At 37.5% G+C, this 22,056-nt stretch overlaps 1 protein-coding gene across 12 annotated transcripts in view; it reads left to right on the top strand.

Moving 5' to 3' along the window:
* CADPS2 (calcium dependent secretion activator 2) overlaps positions 1 to 22,056 on the top strand; it is a 667,233-nt gene that overhangs the window by 550,529 nt on the left and 94,648 nt on the right. For 11 of the 12 annotated variants that reach the window (XM_008258272.5, XM_008258271.5, XM_051849753.3 and 8 more), the window contains one exon: positions 15,577 to 15,680. The exons of the other annotated variant lie outside the window; for it this stretch is intronic. In XM_008258272.5, coding sequence (XP_008256494.3) covers positions 15,577 to 15,680 — 104 coding nt within the window. Of the gene's footprint in view, positions 1 to 15,576; positions 15,681 to 22,056 lie in introns of those variants that run through there. 12 annotated transcript variants of the gene reach the window in all.

Below are 22,056 nucleotides of genomic sequence, written 5' to 3'. Positions count from 1 at the left end.
TTCATAAAGTCTACATAGAAGAAAACCTACAATAAACAATTTAGTTAATGGAGGAAGATTGGAAGCATTCTCACTAGAATTAAGAACAAGTATACATACTACCGTAATTCTGAGAGTTTGTAAAACATAAATAGAATGGAAAAAAGTGAATCAAAGAAGTAGAACATCAACATCAATACATAAAATCATCATCTTCCAGGAGAATTCAACAGGATCTAAAAAGAACTTACCATAACTGATATGAGTTCAGCAGATACAAAGTCAACCTATTAAAAATCAGTAGCCTTCCTCTGCACTGATAATTCTCAAACTTTTGAGTCTCAAGATTTTGTACTCTTAATTAATGAAAATCCCAAAGAAATAAAACTGAGAAATTTATAAAATCTGTAATAATGTTAAAAAATAAGAGTAAACCGTGACTTGTCAAAACAAGTAAAGTTTCTTTATGAGAAAAAAGTCTCCATCATTTCTCTGCCTTTTGGCTGAGGCAAGTATAAAAAATCTCCACAGCAAAGCAGCTATTTAGTGAGAAGCCTGATGCTGTTTTTCCTTTGTGTACCTCTTCTGGTCTTTCTTCTTTCGTAAAAGATATCTGAATTCTCATAGTCTGTTTCTACTTCCAGTCTATTGCAGGACATTATTTTGGTTGTATATGGAAAAACATCTGCCCTGATGCATAGCTGGAAGAAGAGGGAATATTTTGATAGACTTTTGAGATAGCTGTGGATTTCAACTACAATTAACTCAATAGGTAGTAGCTTCTTACAAGTTAATTGCAACACAGAGTCTAAAAGCATGTCAATTAACTTTTTGTACTATTACCTTACAAAATAGTGGTTTATCTTGAACCCTAATTAGATCTTCCACTGTGCCTGATTGTTAACATCAAGTTTTATTAGGAAAATACTGGTTCACTATGTTATTACCTACCTCATGTTGACAAATATAATCTTTTAAATTGCTCCTTTTTATTTTAACTGAACAGGGAATTATTTATGTAGAATCTAAAGTGCCTAGAGCAGAATTACAGGAAAATCAAGCTTTTTTGTTAATATTACTTAATACTTTAAAAGGCTTAGACATAATATTAAAATAAATAGAATAAATAATGTGAAGAGATGATTATAAAAATTATCTACATTCCATAGGACAACTTTAAATATGAACTTATTTTTATATCTGAACTTACTTAGAACACCAGTCTATTAGTTTGAAAAGTTGTAGTTTTAGCTTATTAAATAGCGCATTGGTCACGTTGGCTCTTTCTCTGTGATCTCAGTACTCTCCTAAGTGAAGCAACCAGATTTGATGATCTACATCCTACAATGTAAAGGCAATATAAATAACCATTAAGTCAATTCATAAAAATGCAGTACACGTTAGTAAAAAAAATTCAACTACTAATATCCAAAGAGTATCACTAAAAATGTTTCTATATATGTTTGTGTGCTAGTCAATTTTGTGTAATTTCTGTAATTTCTCAGCTTTAATAATCTAAATTTCCTATTGGGTCTAGAATTATTCTAAAAGAAAAAAAAACTTATGATCCAAGGTGTTCAAGCATTATACTTTGAGAAACATAACCTTATACTAGATATACATTTTAAGTAAGACTTTTAAAAACACTTTAAGAAATGTGTATGGGTTGCAGAAAATAATTTAAATAATAATGCTATATGATCCAAGTAGAAAACACATTTTATTCAAATTAAAATTACTCCTTTGAATATTACTCCTGTTTCATCAGGAAAGTCAGTATTTTGAGGGTGTCATGGCAGATAAAAATTTTCTAAAATTCTAATTTTCCTTCAAAGTTCTTATGATTGATAATAAATATTGTCTATTTTTTCCTTAAAGTAATACAGTCATTTTAAAAAAATTTTCTGAAAATGTCTGTCAAATGCCTAAGTCTCAGTAACTGTATTTTGTCAGTAATTCTTTCAACTAAAACTGATGCTCAATGAAAAAAACTAGAAACCAGTAAGTTCAGCCCTTGACTTAGTCACACAATTTTTTTTTCTGTGACAATCATCAGACTTCACCATACAAAAGTGCTTTATGCAAAGTTTGCATTTTTTACAGGTAATATTTGATATCGTATACTTAGGTGGGCATTTTGCCTAGCAGTTAAGATGCCAGTTAGGATGCCTGTGCCCCACATCAGAATACCTGGGTTTGATTTCCAACTGCAGTTTACTTATTCCACCTTCAAAATGCACACCCAAAGAGACAGTCCTGACAACTCAAGTACTTGGGCCACTGCCACCGACATGAGCGATCTGGATTGAATTCTTAGCTCCTAGTTTCAGCCACACCCAGCCACAGCCATTGCAGACATTTGATAAGTAAACCGGTGAGTGGATGATCTCTAATCTCTCTATTTCTCTCTCTCTCTCTCTCTCAAATAAATACATGCTTTTCCCAGCACATTCTCTAGATCAGAGATTTAATAAAAATAATAATCATTACCGTTTCATCAAATAGAACCTTATGTGAAACTGACTTTTCATTGACTGTGTGGTGGTAAGAATACAATGATAATTATCATTTAGCACCATAGCCTTTGTGTGTGGCAACAGCAGTTGTAGCTCATTACTTGTGCACCATTAGTATAAATGTCAACAGAGTTCTAATGTCAAAAATACCCCTATATTATTATGAAAGTAGGTTTTATCTTACAGATCTCCATAAGGTCTCAGGTAATCTCAGTGGTCCATGGACCACACACTGCGAACCTTCATAATGTTCACAGTAACTACCAAACTGCAAGGTATCCAGGAATTAACTTTGCCAAAAGCAGATAATGGCCTCCTAGATCTCTGTAAAGGAACTTTTGAAAATCAAAGGTCATAAAAGCTAATCTAAGTAGATGGAGAGGTGTTCCATGACCTGGGAAGCATGATTTAATGCTGTAACATGTAAATCTACCCCACCAAACGAGTCTATAAATTCAATGCAGTGTTCATCAAAATTTCAGGGTTTTTATAATGACTTAATAAATTTAGGATTTAAATATAAGAGTGACAGATACTGAATAGCTAAGTCAATTTTAAAAATGTTAGAGGCTTGTCTTACCAGATACTGAGTTACAAAGGCATCACTAAGGCCCACAACCATATAATCAAGATAGAAATGTGGGATCAGACAGCCCTGAGTGCTTCATCTGTAGTACAAATGGGACAGTGGAGGAAGAGTGAACTGTTTGGGAGGTGATGTTTGACATTGAGTAAAAATAAACCAGATCCATCCCTCATTGACAGAAACTCAGTCTGTAGTGAAATTAAAGATCTCAGTGTAATGAAGAAAGTATCTAGCACTATAAGTGTGGCATTTCTCTTATCCTCAACTGTGACTTCTACTTTCTCACTTTGTAGAGGATTTTCTAATCTAAGTTTGACTAATACGTGATTTGAACTAAAATTCATTTAACTTCCTTATAAAATGCTACATATTCCATTTTAGTTACTTCGTTTTCTTTCCGTAGCATTAGGTAAAAATATATAGACAATGCATCAGGAATACTTAATACTTACACAGGATACAGAAAAAGTATGTGTTCAGATCTCTTGTCACTGAAGCATTTTGAAAAATACTTGTTAAAATTGCTTGAGTTTCATCCCATAGAATTTATATTTTAAACTTCCTCTATAGTTACCAATCCTGTATGTACTCATCTTGTGAAAAATGTATTTAACTGAAACAGCTTGATGGGAGAAATTCTCCACAGGACTTGTTTTCCAAACAAAAGTATTGATAAGGGGAACAGAATTATAAACCAGGCTTGGTGTGTGGTAAAGCTGTTCAAAAAGTGAGCCACACGGGTTGTGGAATTGAAATGTAGTGCCCAAGTCATTTTGCTTTGAAAGGTTATAATAAATACAGATGAGCAAGAAAAACAAGCCAACCAACCTCCCTGGTGAATATTTGTCTCCTGGAAAAATTCTTAGAGCAGAAACCCCTCCTGAGAAAACAAAGCATTTATGTAGTGTCTTCCTTCAGTTGCTCCTTACCAAGAGTTGTTTCCTTGACCATAATCTGTAACAGTTGGAACAGCTCTGGCTAGAATTTTTCTAGCTTCCTCTGAAGATGCATGGAAATCTCATTACACTTATTTAACACCTCTTTCCTAAAAGGTCTCGGGAAGGGTGGCATTTGTTCAGCTCGCTTGACAGTGTGTCATGTATTTCTTGATTTTTGTTTTTCTACTTTATGTGGAATGTGATTCACAGTAAATCCAGTCTTGAAGTAATAGGCTTTGTTCCTTCTACATGCAATTTTGTAGAATGTGTCATTCTCCAAAGCAAGAGTTGAAAACCACTGATGGGTGACCCCTCCTTTATTTACTAACATGTGTCAACAGGTAAACCAAGTGACATATAGCAGTGTGGCTCCTGCAGCACCTTGTTAATCCAAGCAGTTTAGATGTATTAAGAAGTCATTTCCAATTGGAAAAAACCTGAGTAATGCAAACTGACAGGTTTCTACCTCTTTCTCAGTAACATCTCTAAGCATTCAAAGCCTGCACAGATTAAATAGTTTTGTAAATTAGGCAGGGTTCAATATAGGTAGGCAATTGCTAAGCTGGTAGGTAAATGCACGTACTAAAATTAAAACTAATTGCAGCCTTTTTAAAGCCATGTATGTGTGTGTGCATCTAAGTGTTACTTTCAAAGACAAAACCTTTAAAATATCCACAAGGCATCAGTGCCTTCAGACACATTCATAGTGGCAGACCCAAGATGTTAAAGCTATAGAGATATTCAAGATTGCACTAAGCCCAAACCTCTCCAGCTGGTCTGTATTCTTGTCCAGCAAGGAGACCTTCTCCAAATGTTAGCATCAAATATATTATCACTACTGATGCATCACTTGGCTACCGATGGAGACTTTGATGATGTATCGAAGAAAAAAAAGACATAGGTACAGCCATCAAGTTCTTTTGACTAATTTCTTAACACTCAAGGCTGCAGATCTTTTCAAATAATATCTTTCTTTCGTCTTGCCTCCCAGATGGCAAGCTCTCGGGTTCTTTTCCTCATTGCTTACTGCAGAAAGATCCTCTCTGCCTCTCTGGACCCTGCCTGTCCTGGATCCCCATTGCTCATTAATAAGTGTTCTCCTTGAATATAGACAAGTGAGTTAATGCAGGTAAAGGTTAGAGGAGGAATATGAGTATAGAGATGTCATAGTGCTCCTTTTCTGTGTGAATATAACAAATGACATGAAAAGAATATTGTTGGTAATTGTCCTTAGAAGACAAGAAGGACTAGGCAAGAAATTAAAGATGCCATTGACTTAGTTATACAGTGATCAATACTGTCATAGTAGTCACTAAGATTAGTCTGATGGTTTACAGTTTCTGAATTTGAATTATGTTTAGGAGAAATAGATGCAATGTATTTATAAAGAGCAACACAATTAGGGAGCAAAATATCCATTTTAGGTAATAAGTGTATGTGTGCACACTCATGCATGTGTATGCACATGCATACATAAATATGACATGGCTAAAGACCAGTTTTCTAAAAAAAAAAAAAAAAAAACTTTGCACAATTAGCCAACAAGATTACCAGCAGAATCCAACAGGATAGTTCTATCCAGAGCTAACTAGCACAAACTAAGTGTGCAGTATAGAAAACTTTCTTCTCCAGACTTGCACAGTCTTTGCAACCAGCAACACTGTAGAGATAGATTTTTTACCCTGTGAGAACTTTGACTTTTTCCTGCTTCACAAACTTGGAGAAAGCCAGGGTTTCAATAAACAGTCAACTTAAATAAAACTCATCAGGGTGCTTGTGTTTCTCATCTCTCATAAGTCACATAACTATAGAAGGCTGTGACGCATTATAAAACAGATGTTAACTTTTGCATGAGGAGGTCCTAGTCATCTTTTCTCTGCAATTACATCATCATCGTCCCTTATTTTATGGTCTTAAGAAGAAGATATGCCTCCTTATTCCTCATAAAGGTTTTATAAAGAGCCACTAACTTTCACTTCCCCTGTGTATCTGACACTTTCTGGCCATTACTCTTGGGTCACCACTGACTACTGGCTCATGAGATTGCTCAATTTGGATTCAGTCCAGCTGCTCTTGTCCTGTACCCCAGTGGCCAGTTCTTTGTTTCACAGTTAGTCATTGGCTTAACAATGAATTCACTGATGCGAAAGATAATACAGGTGAAGCAATTAATAGGTTGTGACCACAGAACATTTATTCCAAAGTACAAATCATTAGCATGTTTAATTCCAAGGAGATATCAACTGGAACTGTTGCTGTAAATGACAGGGTCATTAAATGAGTTGGTCTCAATGGGAGCCATGAATTTAGGAAGCCACAAACCTATTGTTTTCAAACAATGGCGGTATTAGTATTCTTATGGATTTTAATCATCTGTAAGGAGGCCACCCATCATAGATTAATTATTTTCATTCATACATACAATTGTCCAAATATGGACACTATCCTATCTGGTGGGCTAACCCTATAAAAATATAAAGTACATTCAGACTCTACAGAAAAATACACCTCTTATCTGAAATGGGATTCACATAAAGACGTAGATTGATTTCAGATGAAAGAAGACAATTCAACTTAACGTAGGTCACCCATGTTTTAGACTTAGTTGTTTTTTTTTTTAATATTAGTGGGTCTCAAATGCATTCCCTAGACCTGTATCTTGTGTGTCATCTGACAACTTGTTAGAAATGCAAAGCCTTGGTCTCCACCCAAGACCTACAGCATCATAAGCTCTGGGGCTGATGCCAAGCAATTTGTGTTTTAGCAAGCCCTCCAAGAGATTTCTGACACACACCGAAGTTGAGAACCACAGATCTATACTAAGAATACTTCCCTAACTAACAAAAGCAATGTACTGGCATATTTCAACATTGACAGATCCCTCATACCATTTAAGTTGTACTCAGATGAACCAGAAGGGTCAGTGATGTCAGAAAATATCAATAGAAATTTAGAATTTCCAACTGAGTCATCAATCTGGACTATGCAAACAGGGGGAACACTGATGCCAGGTAGGTGTCTGGATAAATTAGAACAGAGTAGGGAACTGGTAGAAATTCCCTCAGCTGGCTGAAGTGGCCTAAACAAGTTTATGGTTATGAGTGGACAGAAGGGATCTAACATGTAGCTTAGCTAAGATAGAACCTGTTCTGATCTCTCTCATTGAGATTAACTATACGTGCTTGTTGCTGTATGTATACTCATTACCTTGTATTTTTATGATGGGGAGCAGTCACTGTCTACTACAGCAGAGGAGAAGGATAAAAAGGAATCCGTTCGACCATCTCTTCATCTGGATCTGAGGGTAGACTAGTTTTGCTACCAAGCAGTCCAGAGAGAGGAGGCTGAGGAGAGCAGCTGCCACTGGATGACCTTTGGGATTGCAGAGAGAAGGAGACAGATGTCATACCCTTGGCCCAACTTCTTTTCCATCTCTCAAGGTGAAACACTGTTTCTTGGGCTATACAGAGGATCCCAGTTGAATGCATCCACACTGCCAAAGTCCTCCTCCTGCCAAACTGTAGGCCTTCCATTAACTCCTTTCACTGCATAGTGGTCATTTTCCCACTCCCTGCCCTTCTTTCCATAACTTTTCCCACAGCTTCTTGAAGTTGCAGTCCTTCTGAAGTCATTCGTGTTTCTTACCTCACTGTCTCCTGAATGTCGGAGCTTCCTCTCCATCCATCTCATCTCTGCCCTGTAGTGGGTAGCAGAAGCAACAAAACGATGTGTTCTTTCTCTTCAGATGGGAGGAGGAAAAGAAAGTGGAAGACTTCTGTGTTAGACTGCTGCTGGCTTTCTGAACTCAAATCCATACCCACTGAAGTAATTTCATCTTGAAGAGCTCTCTGTGCTAGACATGAACAATGTAAAACCTTCCCATTGATGCAGCTTTCATCTTTATTCTTGCAGGCCAATAACCCTGTTTTTCCACGTGTGATCAATTTAATTCACTCCCTGTCCAGCCTTTCTTACAGAATTTACATATATTGCCTAAAATTGGAGGGTATATTGACATATTCTACCTTGTTCTGGTTAAGGAGAAATGCATACAAATTCCTCAAAGTCAAAAATATTATCTTGGGGCCAGCGCTGTGGCACCGTGGGTTAAGCTGCTGTCTGTAGCACCGGCACCCCAAATGAGCACCAGTTGAAGGCCTGGCTGCTCCACTTATGAGCCATCTCCCTGATGATGTGCCTGGTAAAGCAGCGGAGGATGACCCAAATGCTTGGGTCCCTGCACCCATGTGGGAGACCACAATGAAGCTCCTGGTCTCTGGCTTCTGCCTGGCCCATCTCTGGTCACTGCGGCCATTTGGAAAGTGAATCAGCAGGTGGAAGATTTCTCTCCTCTCTTTCTCCCTCTCTTTCTCTCTCGCTGTAACTCTTTCAAATAATAAATATTTTAAAAATATATATTATTGACAGAGACACCAAGGTGGCAGAATATAGAGGGAACTTACTGCTCTAGTTTAGGGGAAGATAGTTTTTAAAAAAAGGGTACAGAGTGCAGTCTCAGGGAAGAATTAAGGGGGAAATGGCAGAGAAAGCTACACAAATTAGAGGGACACTGTGTGCCTATGTGGAGGGTATAGATGCACACAACTCGGGACCCCAGCAACCAGGGGTCAGCACCAGCTTTGGAGAGTATGGGGGCTTCAGTATCGCACTTTTAGCAATGGACATATCAACCAGACAGAAAATCAACAAGGAAACAACAGTTAATCGACACTACAGACCCAATAGACCTAAAGGATTTCTACAGAACTTTTCATCCTACATTTCCAGAATACACGTTCTTCTCACCTTGCTTGGAACTCTCTCTCGGGTAGACCACAGGCTAGGCCATAAAGCAAGTCTCAGCAAATTCAGAAACATGGAAAACACACCATGCATCTTCTCTGACCACAGTTAAATGAAGCTGGAAATCAACAACTCAAGAATCTCTAGAACAGATGCAAACATGAATACTGAACAACATGCTCCTGAATGAACAGTGGGTCATAGAAAAATCAGAAATCCAAAAACTGTTGAGGAACAGGTTTTTTTATACTATTTTTTGAACTCTTTACTTAGTATATAGTTAATCTTCTGTTTTTAATTAATTGAAATTAGATCTTAGTAAAAAAGAAAAATGGGCACAGGAGAGGAAGGAGGAAGATGGGAGAGTGGGTACAGTGGAAAGAATCATTATGTCCCTAAAGTTGTATTTATGAAATGCATGAAGTTTGTATTCCTTAAATAAAAGGTTTCTGAGAATATATATATCTACATATATATGTATGTATATAATCTTGTTTCATCACTCAGTCACCCTTCAATAAGTACTTCAGTTGCAATAAATGTTTATTGAATTTATTGAATCAAATTCAGGGGCACAGATTCTGGGGAGTTGAAAACCAAACAGTAAATCCAAGTACATCTACAGGAATTATTTGTTTATACATCCTAGCTGGTGTATCCCTAGTTGCAACAGGGAGGAGGATGGGTTTGGAGGGGGGAGGAGGAGAGGACATAGGACAGGACCGTTTGGGGTTGGCATTATCACTATGGTACATAAATCTAATACCACCTTGAACACTATTTAATGTTTAGTTCCAAATACAGATGCAATCAGTTTGTTAGAAGTTAAGGTCATTGTCTGTCTATTTCTTTATGTACAGAGGTATAAGTAAAAATAACTATTTGGGGGAGCTGAGGAATATTATCATAGAAAACTAAAAATGTTCTCAAATGAAGGATCAGAGCCAAGAGCAATGCATTGAAATTCATCAAGAAACCTTGCTACTTTTGTCATATTTGCTTTTTAAAATTTTTTAAAAGATTATTTCATTGAAAGGCAGAATCACAGACAGAAGAAAAAGCAAATGGGAGAAAAAGAGATCTTCTATCTGTTAGTGCACTCCTCAAATGACTGCAACAGCTAGGGCTTGTCCAGGCTGAAGCCAGGAGTCCAGAACTCCATCCAGGTCTCCCGAGTGAATACATGGCTGCAAGGATTTGAGTCACTTCCCACTGCCTTCCCAGGTGCATTAGCAGAGAACAGGATTGGAAGTGGAGAAGCTGGGACTCAAACCAGCACCCATATGGGATGCTGGCATCACAGGCAGTGGCTTAACCCACTATACTGCAATTCTAGCACCAGGCATGTTTGTTTTTAATGTCACTATTTGAAATATATTACAACAATAAACAACCAGGAATGAAACTGAAGTATGTAGAGAACATCTCTAATGCTGTGGAAACCTTACAAAGGGAGTGAAAAAAAAAAAAAACATTTTAAGGAGGAATTCTCAAATATTCACAGTGTTCAGATTTTTAATGGATCTATTGATAATCTTTGTTATCTAATAGAGTTATGAGTACAGAATGCATTAAACTTCTTGGCTGTAGTCAGATGGGTTACAGAGATGACATTCATAGTGTACTCGATAAAATGATATTTATTTAAAGTATTAGAGTGGCTATTATGTTCAAGGACAAAGTTTCCATCCTCTCATCAAACTTAATCTAGAAAGAATAAAATGTTTTAGACACTTTTTAAGTTTCACTAGGACACAGAATTTTTGACACTTAACATAGTGACAAATGTAAAAGCCGATTCAATACATTCGCACATAAACAGAGATGAGTTTTGCGGTTGTTTCTTTAATTCTTTTCCCTTATTACGTACTTGTACCTAAAGCTAAGAAGGGTATGCTGTGAGTTAGTCCTATTCAGAGAATTGAGAATAAGAAGATTTCTAGTTGTACTATTGCTGTTTGTATGACATTAAAGCTAATATTTAAATCCCATCTCAGCCCATAGCTGTGTGACCTTGAACATTTTCTTTAATTTCTTTGAGATTCTGGAAATGGGAGGCATGATTCCCTAACTTGCAGAATGGTTATGAGGATTCAATCAATAATACAGTAAAATATGTAAGAAAAATAAGTTTCTTGTCTGTGGTTTTAAAAATTTGTTTGTTTTTCCCTTTTCCCATATAACATAGAAAACATTATATGAATATGTAAATAACGTTGAAATAATATAATTGAATAAATAAAGCCCCAAATGCATAGGAAGCATAAATTCTCTTGGCTAGAAGGAATCTTAGTGATTATCTAATTCAGTGATTCTTAGCATTTATTTGACTTATGGGTAACCTTGAGAAAATGGTGAAAATTAGGGTACTTCTTCTTGCAGAAATGCCTCTACAACAAAAATTAGCATATGACTTTAAAGAGTTCAAGCACTCCCTGAAGCCTACCCCTAAACCCTTGGACTAAGAATCCCCATCTTAATACCCTCATCCTGTAGATGGAGAGATTAAGGAAGATAAGTGATTTTCTTGTGGGAATTAAAAATGATTTTGAGCACTATTTTCTGAAGAACTTCTTAACAACTTAAGAAAAAAACATGCCTCAGATAGTTGAGAGTGTTCTTGAACTACAGCTGTGTTTTGTCTGTGGACTTGCTCTCTTGCCCTCCCCTGGTGTATTAGGGACAGAAGAGCTATTTGTAATCCCACACAAAGTTAAAGAAAGTCATCGAGTACTGATTGGATTTTTAACTTGCTTCCTTATAATAGTTATGCTACTGAATTCTCCTTAAATATTTATTAAATACCTATCATAATCCAAAACCTGCACAAGATAACTGCACGAATGAGATGCAATTTCTGACTTTGAAGTGAGTACAGGTTATTTACAGGCTCAGAACGAAACAGAGTAGAGGAATGGATCCAGTTCCAGAGCTCTGGAAAGATCCTCATGTGAGGTGGCAATGATGTTGGCCCTCGAATGAGGACTAAGAGTTTGCCAGGCAGAGGCTCCAGATAGACTAACTTTGTATATAGGCAGATTTTAAAAACCATAATTATCTTTTTAGCCTGGAAAAAATGACTTGCTTTAAAATATGCTTATGTGGTAAACTATGTGAGGTGGCACATCAAAGATCAATTTGCTAGTTTGATGAACCATGTCCCCTCATTTTCTCATCACACTCCCCTCTGGCCTAAGTCTGTCTCTCACAACACCTCACAAATTCTTCAGTCCCTTGTACATCTTCCCCTCATCTATCTCACTATCGTCTTCCCTTGGTGCTCATCCTACTGGATTATTCCCTCAGATTCCAGGTCGCACATCCTTACCAATTCTTGAGGCACACAACCATCAAATATGTTTCCTAAAAATTAGCTTACTCTGAGATTATGCTAAGAAACATTTGCACTCAGTTATCTATAGGATATAGTCATCTCCTTTTACTATCTTACTTAAAGCCTACCATGATCACTCAGTGTTCTCAATCATCTCACCCCAGTCAAGTATGTATGAGGCATGAGTGCTAACAAACCACACCATGTTCAAGTCTCACCTTTAGTTCTTTCTTGTTGTCATACTTCATCTGTAGGCATGTTGCCTCTTCTAGAAGTCACATAAATTTAGAATACAGATGACATAAAGATGTTATGAAAATTAGTGTAAAAACACATGGTAATACAAGGTGATTATACTTCTATCCAGTGATTCACTTGGTATAGCAAACAACTTGACTGTAAATTTTAAAATTCTTATTGGTCCAAAAAATTTATTTGTTAAACTATTCAATATCATCAGAAGCACAAATAGTTTAAATAATATTTACTGTAACACTAATAATGATGAACATAGTAGAGACATATTCTGAGTTACAATTGTATATTAAGTTGCTGTTTGTTACTGGTGAGCGTTATTTGCTAACATAGCTTGTTCTATGATACTCTTTGCAGCATTTTATATATAATAGTGTATCTGTTCCCACACATCCACTGGGGTAGCTATAATTATAGTCCTCCTTTTAAAGATAAAGAAAATAAAATTCAAAATGACTAAGAATACCACTTAAATTAACACAGTGAGAAAGGAATGCAACCTGGTTACAGCCTGGTGAATCCGAGTAGTTTTAAATAAAGTTGCCATGTGAAAGTTTTCTCTTTGCACCGTGGTTTCTGATGTCACTGGAATCATTTTCTCCTGTAGGGAATGCAGTATTTTAGAAATCTGGAAGTAGATTTATTTGGACTTAACCCTCTTAGAGATTAACTTATCTTCTTGACTTTATGAATTTCACCACATCTGGGACATTTTTAACCATATTCCTTGGAAAACATTTTCACTCCTGCCCAGTCTCTTCTCGGGCCTTCAATCATTTAAACGTCAGCTCTTCTTTTATTTTCCCATGGATCTCTGAGCTCTGTTCATTTTTTTCTTGTCTGTTTTGTCTCCTTCATCCCAATGGGACAATTTCCACTGAATTTGTCTTCAAGTTCTCTGATGTTTCCTTTGCCATCTCTCCTTCTGAGTCCCCTTAATGCAACTTTATTTCTATTATTTTTATGCTTCTAAATTTCTACTTTGTTCTTTTGTGTATTTTTTATGTCTTTTCCAAGAAGTGATATTTTTTTCATTTGTTCCAAAAGTGTCTGTAATTGCTTGATGCAGCATTGTTATCATCGCTGCTTTAAATTTTTTGTCAGATAATCCCAAATCCGTGTGTTGGTATCTCAAGATTGTATTTTTTATGGAAGTTCATAGTCCTTGGAATGATTACTATCCTAGGTACTTCAAAGATGTCTTCAGAAAGTTCATGGGAAATCATAATATGAAAAGCCTGGTGATGGATTTCAAAAGTTTTTGAACCAAAATAAACCTCTTTTAATTCCATTTGTCCACCAAAAAAAAAAAAAAAAAGTAACTGTCCAGTGTCATACCTGAAGCATCAGTGGCTCTCAAAGAAGCTATACCATTTGTATTCATCATCATCCTCACCTTCCTCCAAAATGTGCTGCATTTATCATACAGTTCCGCTTCTCCAGGCAACCTTCCCTGATTTCATAGGTCATTTTTAATCCTTTATGTCCATGCTGTTGGCTTAACTTTCCCCTGATGTCTCCCCTAACCCCACCTGCTTTCAAGTCTCCCCTCATATCTCCTGCATCACTGTTGTGTTTTCTTTGTGTGGCTGCCAAACTAGTCTTCAGATTCTTGCTTTCTTGACTTAGTTGTCACACTTAGGGTTTCCCCAAAATGGATAGGCTACCATGCAAAGTCATGATCGTCATTGCCTTCACCCTCACTGAAGGATGTTGAAATACTCATGAAACAGATTAACATTTCAATAGTTGATGTCTAAGAATACTATCAGTTGTGATTTTTGGGTTTTGAATTGAGATCAGGGGAGTGTCTTATACCTCCTCCTATTTCCCACAGCTTAGAGCACTGTAGACATATTCAACTATTTAGTGTATGCAGAACTGATTTTCCTAAAGAGTCATTGTTTTGTTTGATCTCTGTCACAAACAAGGGCTTTGCAGACTGCATGAAGATTTAGTAGGATGTGTACATAGCATGGGAGTTGTGGGGTTTGTGGGGTAGGAGTAGTGAACCCCACATGTCTGGTCTACAGAAAAAAAGTGTTCAATGAACAAGCACCAACCACAAGACTTCTCACATCATTGCAGGTCACTTGGGAACAAATTAGAGCAAAGCAAATGATGCATCTGCTCCAATTTGAAGGCTGAAGATTTAGAAGAAGGAGGTTGAGGAAAAGGATCTATTGCAGGAAAGAAAATGGCTCTTTACGTTCCACAGGAAAAGGCTCTTTTAATAAAAACTTTGATTTCCCTCCCCTATAGTCTCGTGACTTAGCCAGAGAGCACATGAATCTGACTTGGTTTATCATCTTTATTGTCTTTGTTGGAAACTCAGCTCTTCTCATTCAGTTTCAAAACCTTTTCATTATCCAGCACACCTCTAATTTCTGCCATTTTTTAATATCTTTGCAGTCAACTACTTTGCCTTCTCTGTTGCTGAGTTTCAGGTGGCTGCACTGAATCTTAGTGTAGGCTGTCCTTTTTATACAGGTTTGGCCTGAAAGATCCTTCAGCTTTAAAGAATGCTTCTTGCCCTCTCTCCCTCCCACTCAGCTCACCCACAACCCACCCCTTGCAAGTGGAAGGTGGAGTGGGATGGTGGCAGGGAAGTCAGGGAGGAAATCAGTTAATTGCAGGCTGTCAGGGTTGTTTTAGGTGACTTGTACTTATTGAATTTAAGATCAACATAAACTATAGACATTTCAGGCTGCGAATTTAAATAGCAACAATAACAAAAAAAAAATGGGTTTTGCTAATGCCAGAAATGACTCATCTGGTGAAAATGGTATTGTATTGATAATACAATACAGAGAAAAGGAAAAGACTGTGGTATCTGCTCTCTTTGTGTTTGTGACCTTGGGGAGAATTATAAGTTGTTTGTTGCAGAAGTTGAGCATCTAATGTGCTGATGCACCTGTTAGTTCTTATATATAAAATGGAAAAGCACTCACAGTTGTTTATGAATGCTTTGTGGGTGAAATATTTTCTTCAGTCTGGTAAATTGGGCTTTTTTTCAAATAATGTATTCACTTCTATTTCCTAGAAATCTCAAAAATATGTTTTATCATTCTATTTCAACACAACACCATGGTCTCATCATTACATCTTAGAATACATTTGACTTTGTATTTTCAAGGTAACATTATTATTTTCTCTTTAATGTAGAGACCATGAACCAAGCGACTCCTGCTAGAAAGCTGGAAGAGGTTCTCCATCTAGCAGAGCTCTGTATAGAAGTCCTACAACAGAATGAAGAGCACCACGCAGAGGTGATGACTTGTTTTAGCTATAGTGTGAACCCCTACATGATGCTTTGCCATAGCGGAGCAATACCACTGCGGTGGCCTAGCTGTGGTCTTGACATAAATCTGGCCATTCACCTATGGAAACCTTGAGAACATAAGTGAATGCCCTTGAAAAATAACTCCCATACAAAGAAGTTTCCAAGGGTTCATGGAAAAAGGAATTAAAAGATAATGTGATCTTCCATGAACATTTCCAAACCCCCTCGTATGTTACATAGCGTGTGCATATATATATATATATAATATTTCATATTTATTCTTGACAATGAGGAACATAGATGACCTTATAGAATCTGTCTCCAGACGTAAAATGAATGTGATACAAAGCTAGAACAGATCTGTCTTGTGATGCCAAATCACTTTTTCAGCCATGCCATGATTGTTTTAGGTGAAAAACTGAAGTTTGTATTAAAAATGAAAATTTTAATGAGCCTTCACATGAAATTGAATAGAAGACATTCATCAATGTATGGTTGGTAATTCTAGTCTCCCACTTTTCCCACCAAGCATTGACTTTTCACTGAACTTGCATTGCTTATCATTTTAAAAATTCTAATTGCACATTAACTGATGACAGGAGTAGTTTTCAGCAGGCAAACTGCTTATTCTAAGACTTAAAATTCTCAAACAGTCATGAGATTATTTACAAAAACAAAAGACTTTGTTTTCTGAGTAGGATGGGAGAAATGTGAGAAACTAAGTGAATATAATAAATTTTAGTGCCCTAGCAGTACCTTTATTCTTGAAGAAGTACATGAAAAAAAGCCAATTACATACAAATTTATAGACTATTCATATTTAATAAAGCCTTGTTCTCAAAAGTATAAGAAACTACAGGAACTAAATTTTAGGCAAATTCTTAGAAAGGAATATTCACGAAACCTTCCTATAGGTAACTGAAATTTATTGTATGTGGTTGTAAATATGATCATTCAAAACATCTGCTTTTAGCTCACACTATGGAATCTAGGTTTTAGCTTGCATCTGTCATGTGTGAACTTGTTATGGATATTTTATTTTAAACTGAAGAAACAGCTGCTTCAATAATTTGAAATGAATTCCCAGGAGGTTCTTTTCTAGGCTGGCTCTACTGCTATGCTACAATGAAAATGATTATATGCTAAAATATATGTACATTTTGTCTTTGTTATTTAGAGGCATTATCATCAGAGCATTAGGCCCTTTGGATTAAAAAGATTCTAATCAGATATCCAACTGCAGAGTATATTTCAGAAAAAAGGTACATAAATATCCCTGTGCCTTTCACAGAAATATACTAAATATGCTCCCTACAATCACTAAAATGCTTCTTAAAGTATACTATACCTTAATCTAGTTAGAATGGAAGTATTATGTATTTTCCAACTCTCAAAAATATGGTTGACTTTATTGATAGGTAATCATAACACATGAATTTCACTCTATTGTATATAGAGATGGAGAACAAACATGATGGCCTCTTTTTAAAATGCTTTATAACACTCTGGTATTTTTCTATTCCACACTGCTTTCATATTCTTGGAATCTTTCAGGGAAGAGAGGTGAGTACAATTGTTTCCCCTGCTTTTCCAGTATGGAATGACTCTTTTATGTGAATTTCAGATAGAATCCACTCTGACTGTGGTTATGTTAAAGCCAACGCAGTCCTCTCCTTGGACTTACTGTCTATTCTCCTCTGGATGGACTAATCTTAGTGTATAAGTGAATGTGTCTTATGAATAATTACACACATAACTACTGCCCACCTTCTAAGTGAAACATGACTAAGGGCATTTAAAGTTTGACTTTGGTTTGTGTCTTCGATTGTTTTTGCTTTTTCAAAAAGCCAGATCTGACTCTCTTTCTGAACAATAGGCAAGAGTGAATTGGTCTGATTCCAAAGTCACTTCCAAAGTGAATTGGTGGACTGCACTCTGCACTGATATTTATTTTGCTGGATGTTCAAGCTGGAGTTTCTTCACTCACTGAAAGAGCACCTAGCCCGGCTCCCTTGGTGGAGGTTAATGTGTCTGCCTCGGAGAGACCTTCAAGTGGCTCAGGTGTCAGCTCCTTTTATCTTCATTCTGCGTCTCCCCGCAGTGGCAGTTTACTTTGCAGGGCTAAGAGGTTGTTTCTATCCTTCAGCAATTTCTCTGTTAAGCAGGTTTCATGTCCTTCAGATCTTTGACAGTCACTTACTTACAAGGCAGCCTTCCCTCCTCCCTAAAGGCCTCTCGACCTCTCCTCTCGGGCTTTTCTTCAGAATCCCTGTTTTCCCCTTAGAAAGATGGTTTAAATTCTTTTCTAGAAAATCTTTAAGGCTGTCTCCACATTTGAGGGACTAGACTTTGACCAGAAATCTTTTTCTTTAATGCTTACTTATTTATTTTCATTTACTTGAAAGGCATAGTGACACACAGAGAGACTGATCGAGCCATCTGGCTAGCTGGCTGTCTATCTGTCTATTTATCCATCTGTCTATCTATCTGCTGGTTCGCTCCCTATATGCCTGTAACAGCTAGGACTGGGTCAGGCTGAATCCAGGGCCAGGAACTCAATCCAGGTCTCCCATGTGGGTGGCAGGATCCTAAGTACTTGGTCCATCATCTGCTGTTTCCCAGGCACATTAGCCGGAAGCCTGATCAGAAGCAGAGTATTTGGGACTCAGATCTTAAGCAGACTCACCTGACAGCTCTCCACTGAGAAATCATGTGCTTTGACAAAACTGGGAATCCCACAAGCCTGCTGGGAAAGCCAGAGGCACTCACCAGCACATCCCTTCTGCACACACTGTTTTACTGGTGAGAAAACAGACCCAGGAAGGTTGAGCAGCTCACTAGAGGTACACAGCGAGAGATTTTCTGGGGGCAGACTCAGACCAAACTCCAGACATGGCATTTTCCAATGAATCACATCACCTTCCTGTTTTTTGTTTTTGTTTTTGTTTTTTTGACAGGCATAGTGGACAGTGAGAGAGAGAGAGAGAGAGTGAGGAAGGTTTTCCTTTACCGTTGGTTCACCCTCCAATGGCTGCTACAGCCAGCGCGCTGCTGCCAGCACACCGCGCTGATCCAAAGCCAGGAGCCAGGTGCTTCCTCCTGGTCTCCCATGCAGGGTGCAGGGCCCAAGGACTTGGGCCATCCTCCACTGCACTCCTGGGCCACAGCAGAGAGCTGGCCTGGAAGAGGGGCAACCGGGACAGACTCAAGCACCCCAAAAGGGACTAGAAACTGGGGTGCCAGCACCGCAGGCGGAGGATTAGCCTATTGAGCCACGGTGCCCCCCTTCTTGTTGAGTTGAGTGGCTGGAGTGGTCATTCTGCCCTGGTTCTGCTGACAGGTTTGGCAGGAGCATCATAGCAAGAATGCAGCGGTATGGGGGATGATTATGATGTCGGCTTCCACTTTGTTCTTTTCCTTCCCTTGTACTCTGGCGTGTCCCAGGACTCTGCCCAAGGAGGATGGAAAAGAAAGAGTATCTGTAGAGGAGGGAGAGAATTTGATCAGTAAGAGCACAGCTCATCACTTATCAGCCAAATCTTGAGTTAAATTCTCTAAAATATGCCAGCCACCATTTTGGTGACACTATAGGCAAGAAGGTTTTTTGGCTACAGTTTGATATTTGCAGTGTAGAGAGCTGGCAATTCAATGCACATGGCTAATTTATCTTGCGCCTCAGCTGGTTCTTTCCCAGACTGCCCCAGCAATGGAGCTGGGGTGAGGGAAGTTCAGCATACACACCCATACTTGTACATATGTTTCTTCCTATGAACAATAGTATTTCAACCAAATTATGCTTCAGAATGGATTCTCATGTAAAGAGAAAGGGCATTTGGATCCCTTCTTCCCTTCCTTCGTTAGTAAATCCTTATTCTTCTCCACTGAACTGCACAGCTAAGGAATAAAAGTGTGGTTGTGTAAAATAGTTAATCTCACAAAATCTTTTTACTATTAGTAAACTAGGTAACAATAAGCTTAACAATTAGACTAATCTTAATTCTATATTATTTATATCTGGATTTCTGGTGACATAAGCCAACTATTTTCAAGGTGGGTGTAAATTCAAGGTTGTTTTAGCCTCTGAACCAGCAAATGACTGTCATTTTGGAAGAGAATCACTAGCAAATGGCTTTCATTTGATTATAATATCCAGCATTGACTCCGAAAAGAAATGGCATGGATATAAACATCTTTCCAAAAATGTTTGTTAATCGTTTAACTTTTAAATATGTAAGAGTGAGAATACTTTACACTGACATTTTCTGAAGCATTTTTCACCTGATTATTTTGATATTTATGTTTATTCATGAGCCCTATTATCAGGGAGATAATCAAAGTAGTGACTCCAAAGCAACGTATGGTTAGGCAGTAGTTTAGGCATCACTCTGAAAGTTCTAGGCAATTTCACCAGCTCCTTAGGAGTGCTATGGTATTCCCAGATTATGGCCTCTCAACATCCCATTGTTATGTGAGTTTTGTACATGCATATGGCAGTGACTGGGGATACCCTAGCCCTTGGGTGGTCTCCAGAGCTTTTAGGATCATCTACAAATCACAAAATTGCCAGATTATCCTGAGGAAAATAAGCATATCAGATGCTCCAAAATTAGGTTCATTATTTTTCCTCACTTATGCAGCCATCCTCCTTTTGATGTTTTAAACTATAAAATTTTTACTATATTTTGAGGATTAAAGTAGTCAAAACCCTCAGACCTTAAAGAAATTAGAAAAGTTAAAAAGAAGTCAGACAAATAATCATTTTTTCTGGCAGAAAGTTGGGGGACATTATTAGTGTCTAATATATGAAACTAGATGGAGGGATGGGGGGCTGGATGAATAGATGGGAGGAAGGAAAGAAGGGTTGACGGATAGATGGATGGGTAGACAGATAGGCAGACAATATTCTCTATATAGCTATTTAAGAATTAAAAAGGGGCCAGCTGTGTGAGAGCTTGGTTTCTAGACTCCAGTTGACCTGGAATCAAATCATTGCTCTGTTACCCAACAACTATTTGTCTTTGGGCACGTAATTTAGTCTCTGTTTGCTAACATACAAAATGAGGATAATTATACTATCTACCTGAAAGGATTGTTTGGGGAATTAAACAGGATAATGTCTATAAGACTTTTAGAGAAAACATTTAATTAATGTTGTACATTACTATTATTTTTAGAATACCTAAACTCACATTATGACATCTGTACGAATTTCAACACATTTTTGTGATTACTTGCAACAGCATTTGTTTATTACATTTGTACAACAAGTATTTTCATATCCATTTGATTTTCACAATGACCCTGGGGGAGGTGAGAGCAAGTGGTGTTGTTGCCAATTTGCAGAAGAGGAAGTAGAGATCCACACAGGGATCAGATGTGCGAGCAATGATGCAAGTCTCATCTTTGAGTCAGAAGATCAGCATTCTTCTTCCAGGTGCAGGAGTCATTCTTACCTGCACTCTTTCCATCTACATTCAGTACACAAAGCAGGCTTTCAAAGTATTGGCAGCTGCTACATGCATTATTTTTGGTGTTTATGATTTATTTATTGTGAAAATTTTGAAAGAAATAGAGTTGCAAAAGAATTTGTAGTCAAGTTGCGTTTTGTGTGTCCCACATCAGCAAACTAAACATCACCTTCTGCCTCTGTAAGTACACTCTGCACTAATTAATGGCTTAACCTCAGAGCCACTCCACCTTAAATCCCGATAATCCTCACTTTTGATATCCTTGTAGTGGATACATTTCTGCAAGGGTTTTTTCCTCCCTCGTGGAGACCTTGATGCTGTTGTACCTCAGCCACCTCTCAAGAATGGTACCCTAGGGAGGAAATTATATACAGCCATCTTCTGGCTGCCAACCCAGGTTGGGATGACTGCCACCCAGTGGGATAGCAAGAACAGGGGGAGGAGGGCAGGTGGTAGAACTGACCCTGAATGCTCAACATAATTGCAATTCTTAATTTCATTTTCAAAGGCAGTGATAGCTTAAATCTTCCTCTGCTCATTAGGATGGGCATTCAGTTTTCCCTTACATTCATCAAGAGTAATATCATCAGAAGTGCAATCCAAAATATGAATATATACTTCTATAAAACATACAAAAAATTTTGGGTTAATGGCAAAATTTTAGCAGGCTGAAGCTGTGTGTGTGTGTGTGTGTGTGTGTGTGTGTTTTAAATTTATATTCTATTTCATTTCATTTTCCACTTGGCTGTCTCTTCCAAGTTAACTTTAAAATGAACTTTGGGATTTTCTCTCAAAGTCTTGAAGCAGTCCTGAGCTAACATGACTGGGTTTGTTTCCTTTATTTTGTTTTTTTTTTTTGTTTTTTTTGTTTTTTAGTTTAAACCTTTCTCAAAG

Source organism: Oryctolagus cuniculus, chromosome 3, assembly GCF_051225735.1.
Source record: "Oryctolagus cuniculus isolate XC-2025 breed Fujian yellow rabbit chromosome 3, ASM5122573v1, whole genome shotgun sequence".
NCBI lineage: Eukaryota > Metazoa > Chordata > Mammalia > Lagomorpha > Leporidae > Oryctolagus > Oryctolagus cuniculus.
Note: the sequence above shows the minus strand (reverse complement) of the source record. Positions and strands in the feature narration are given on the sequence as shown.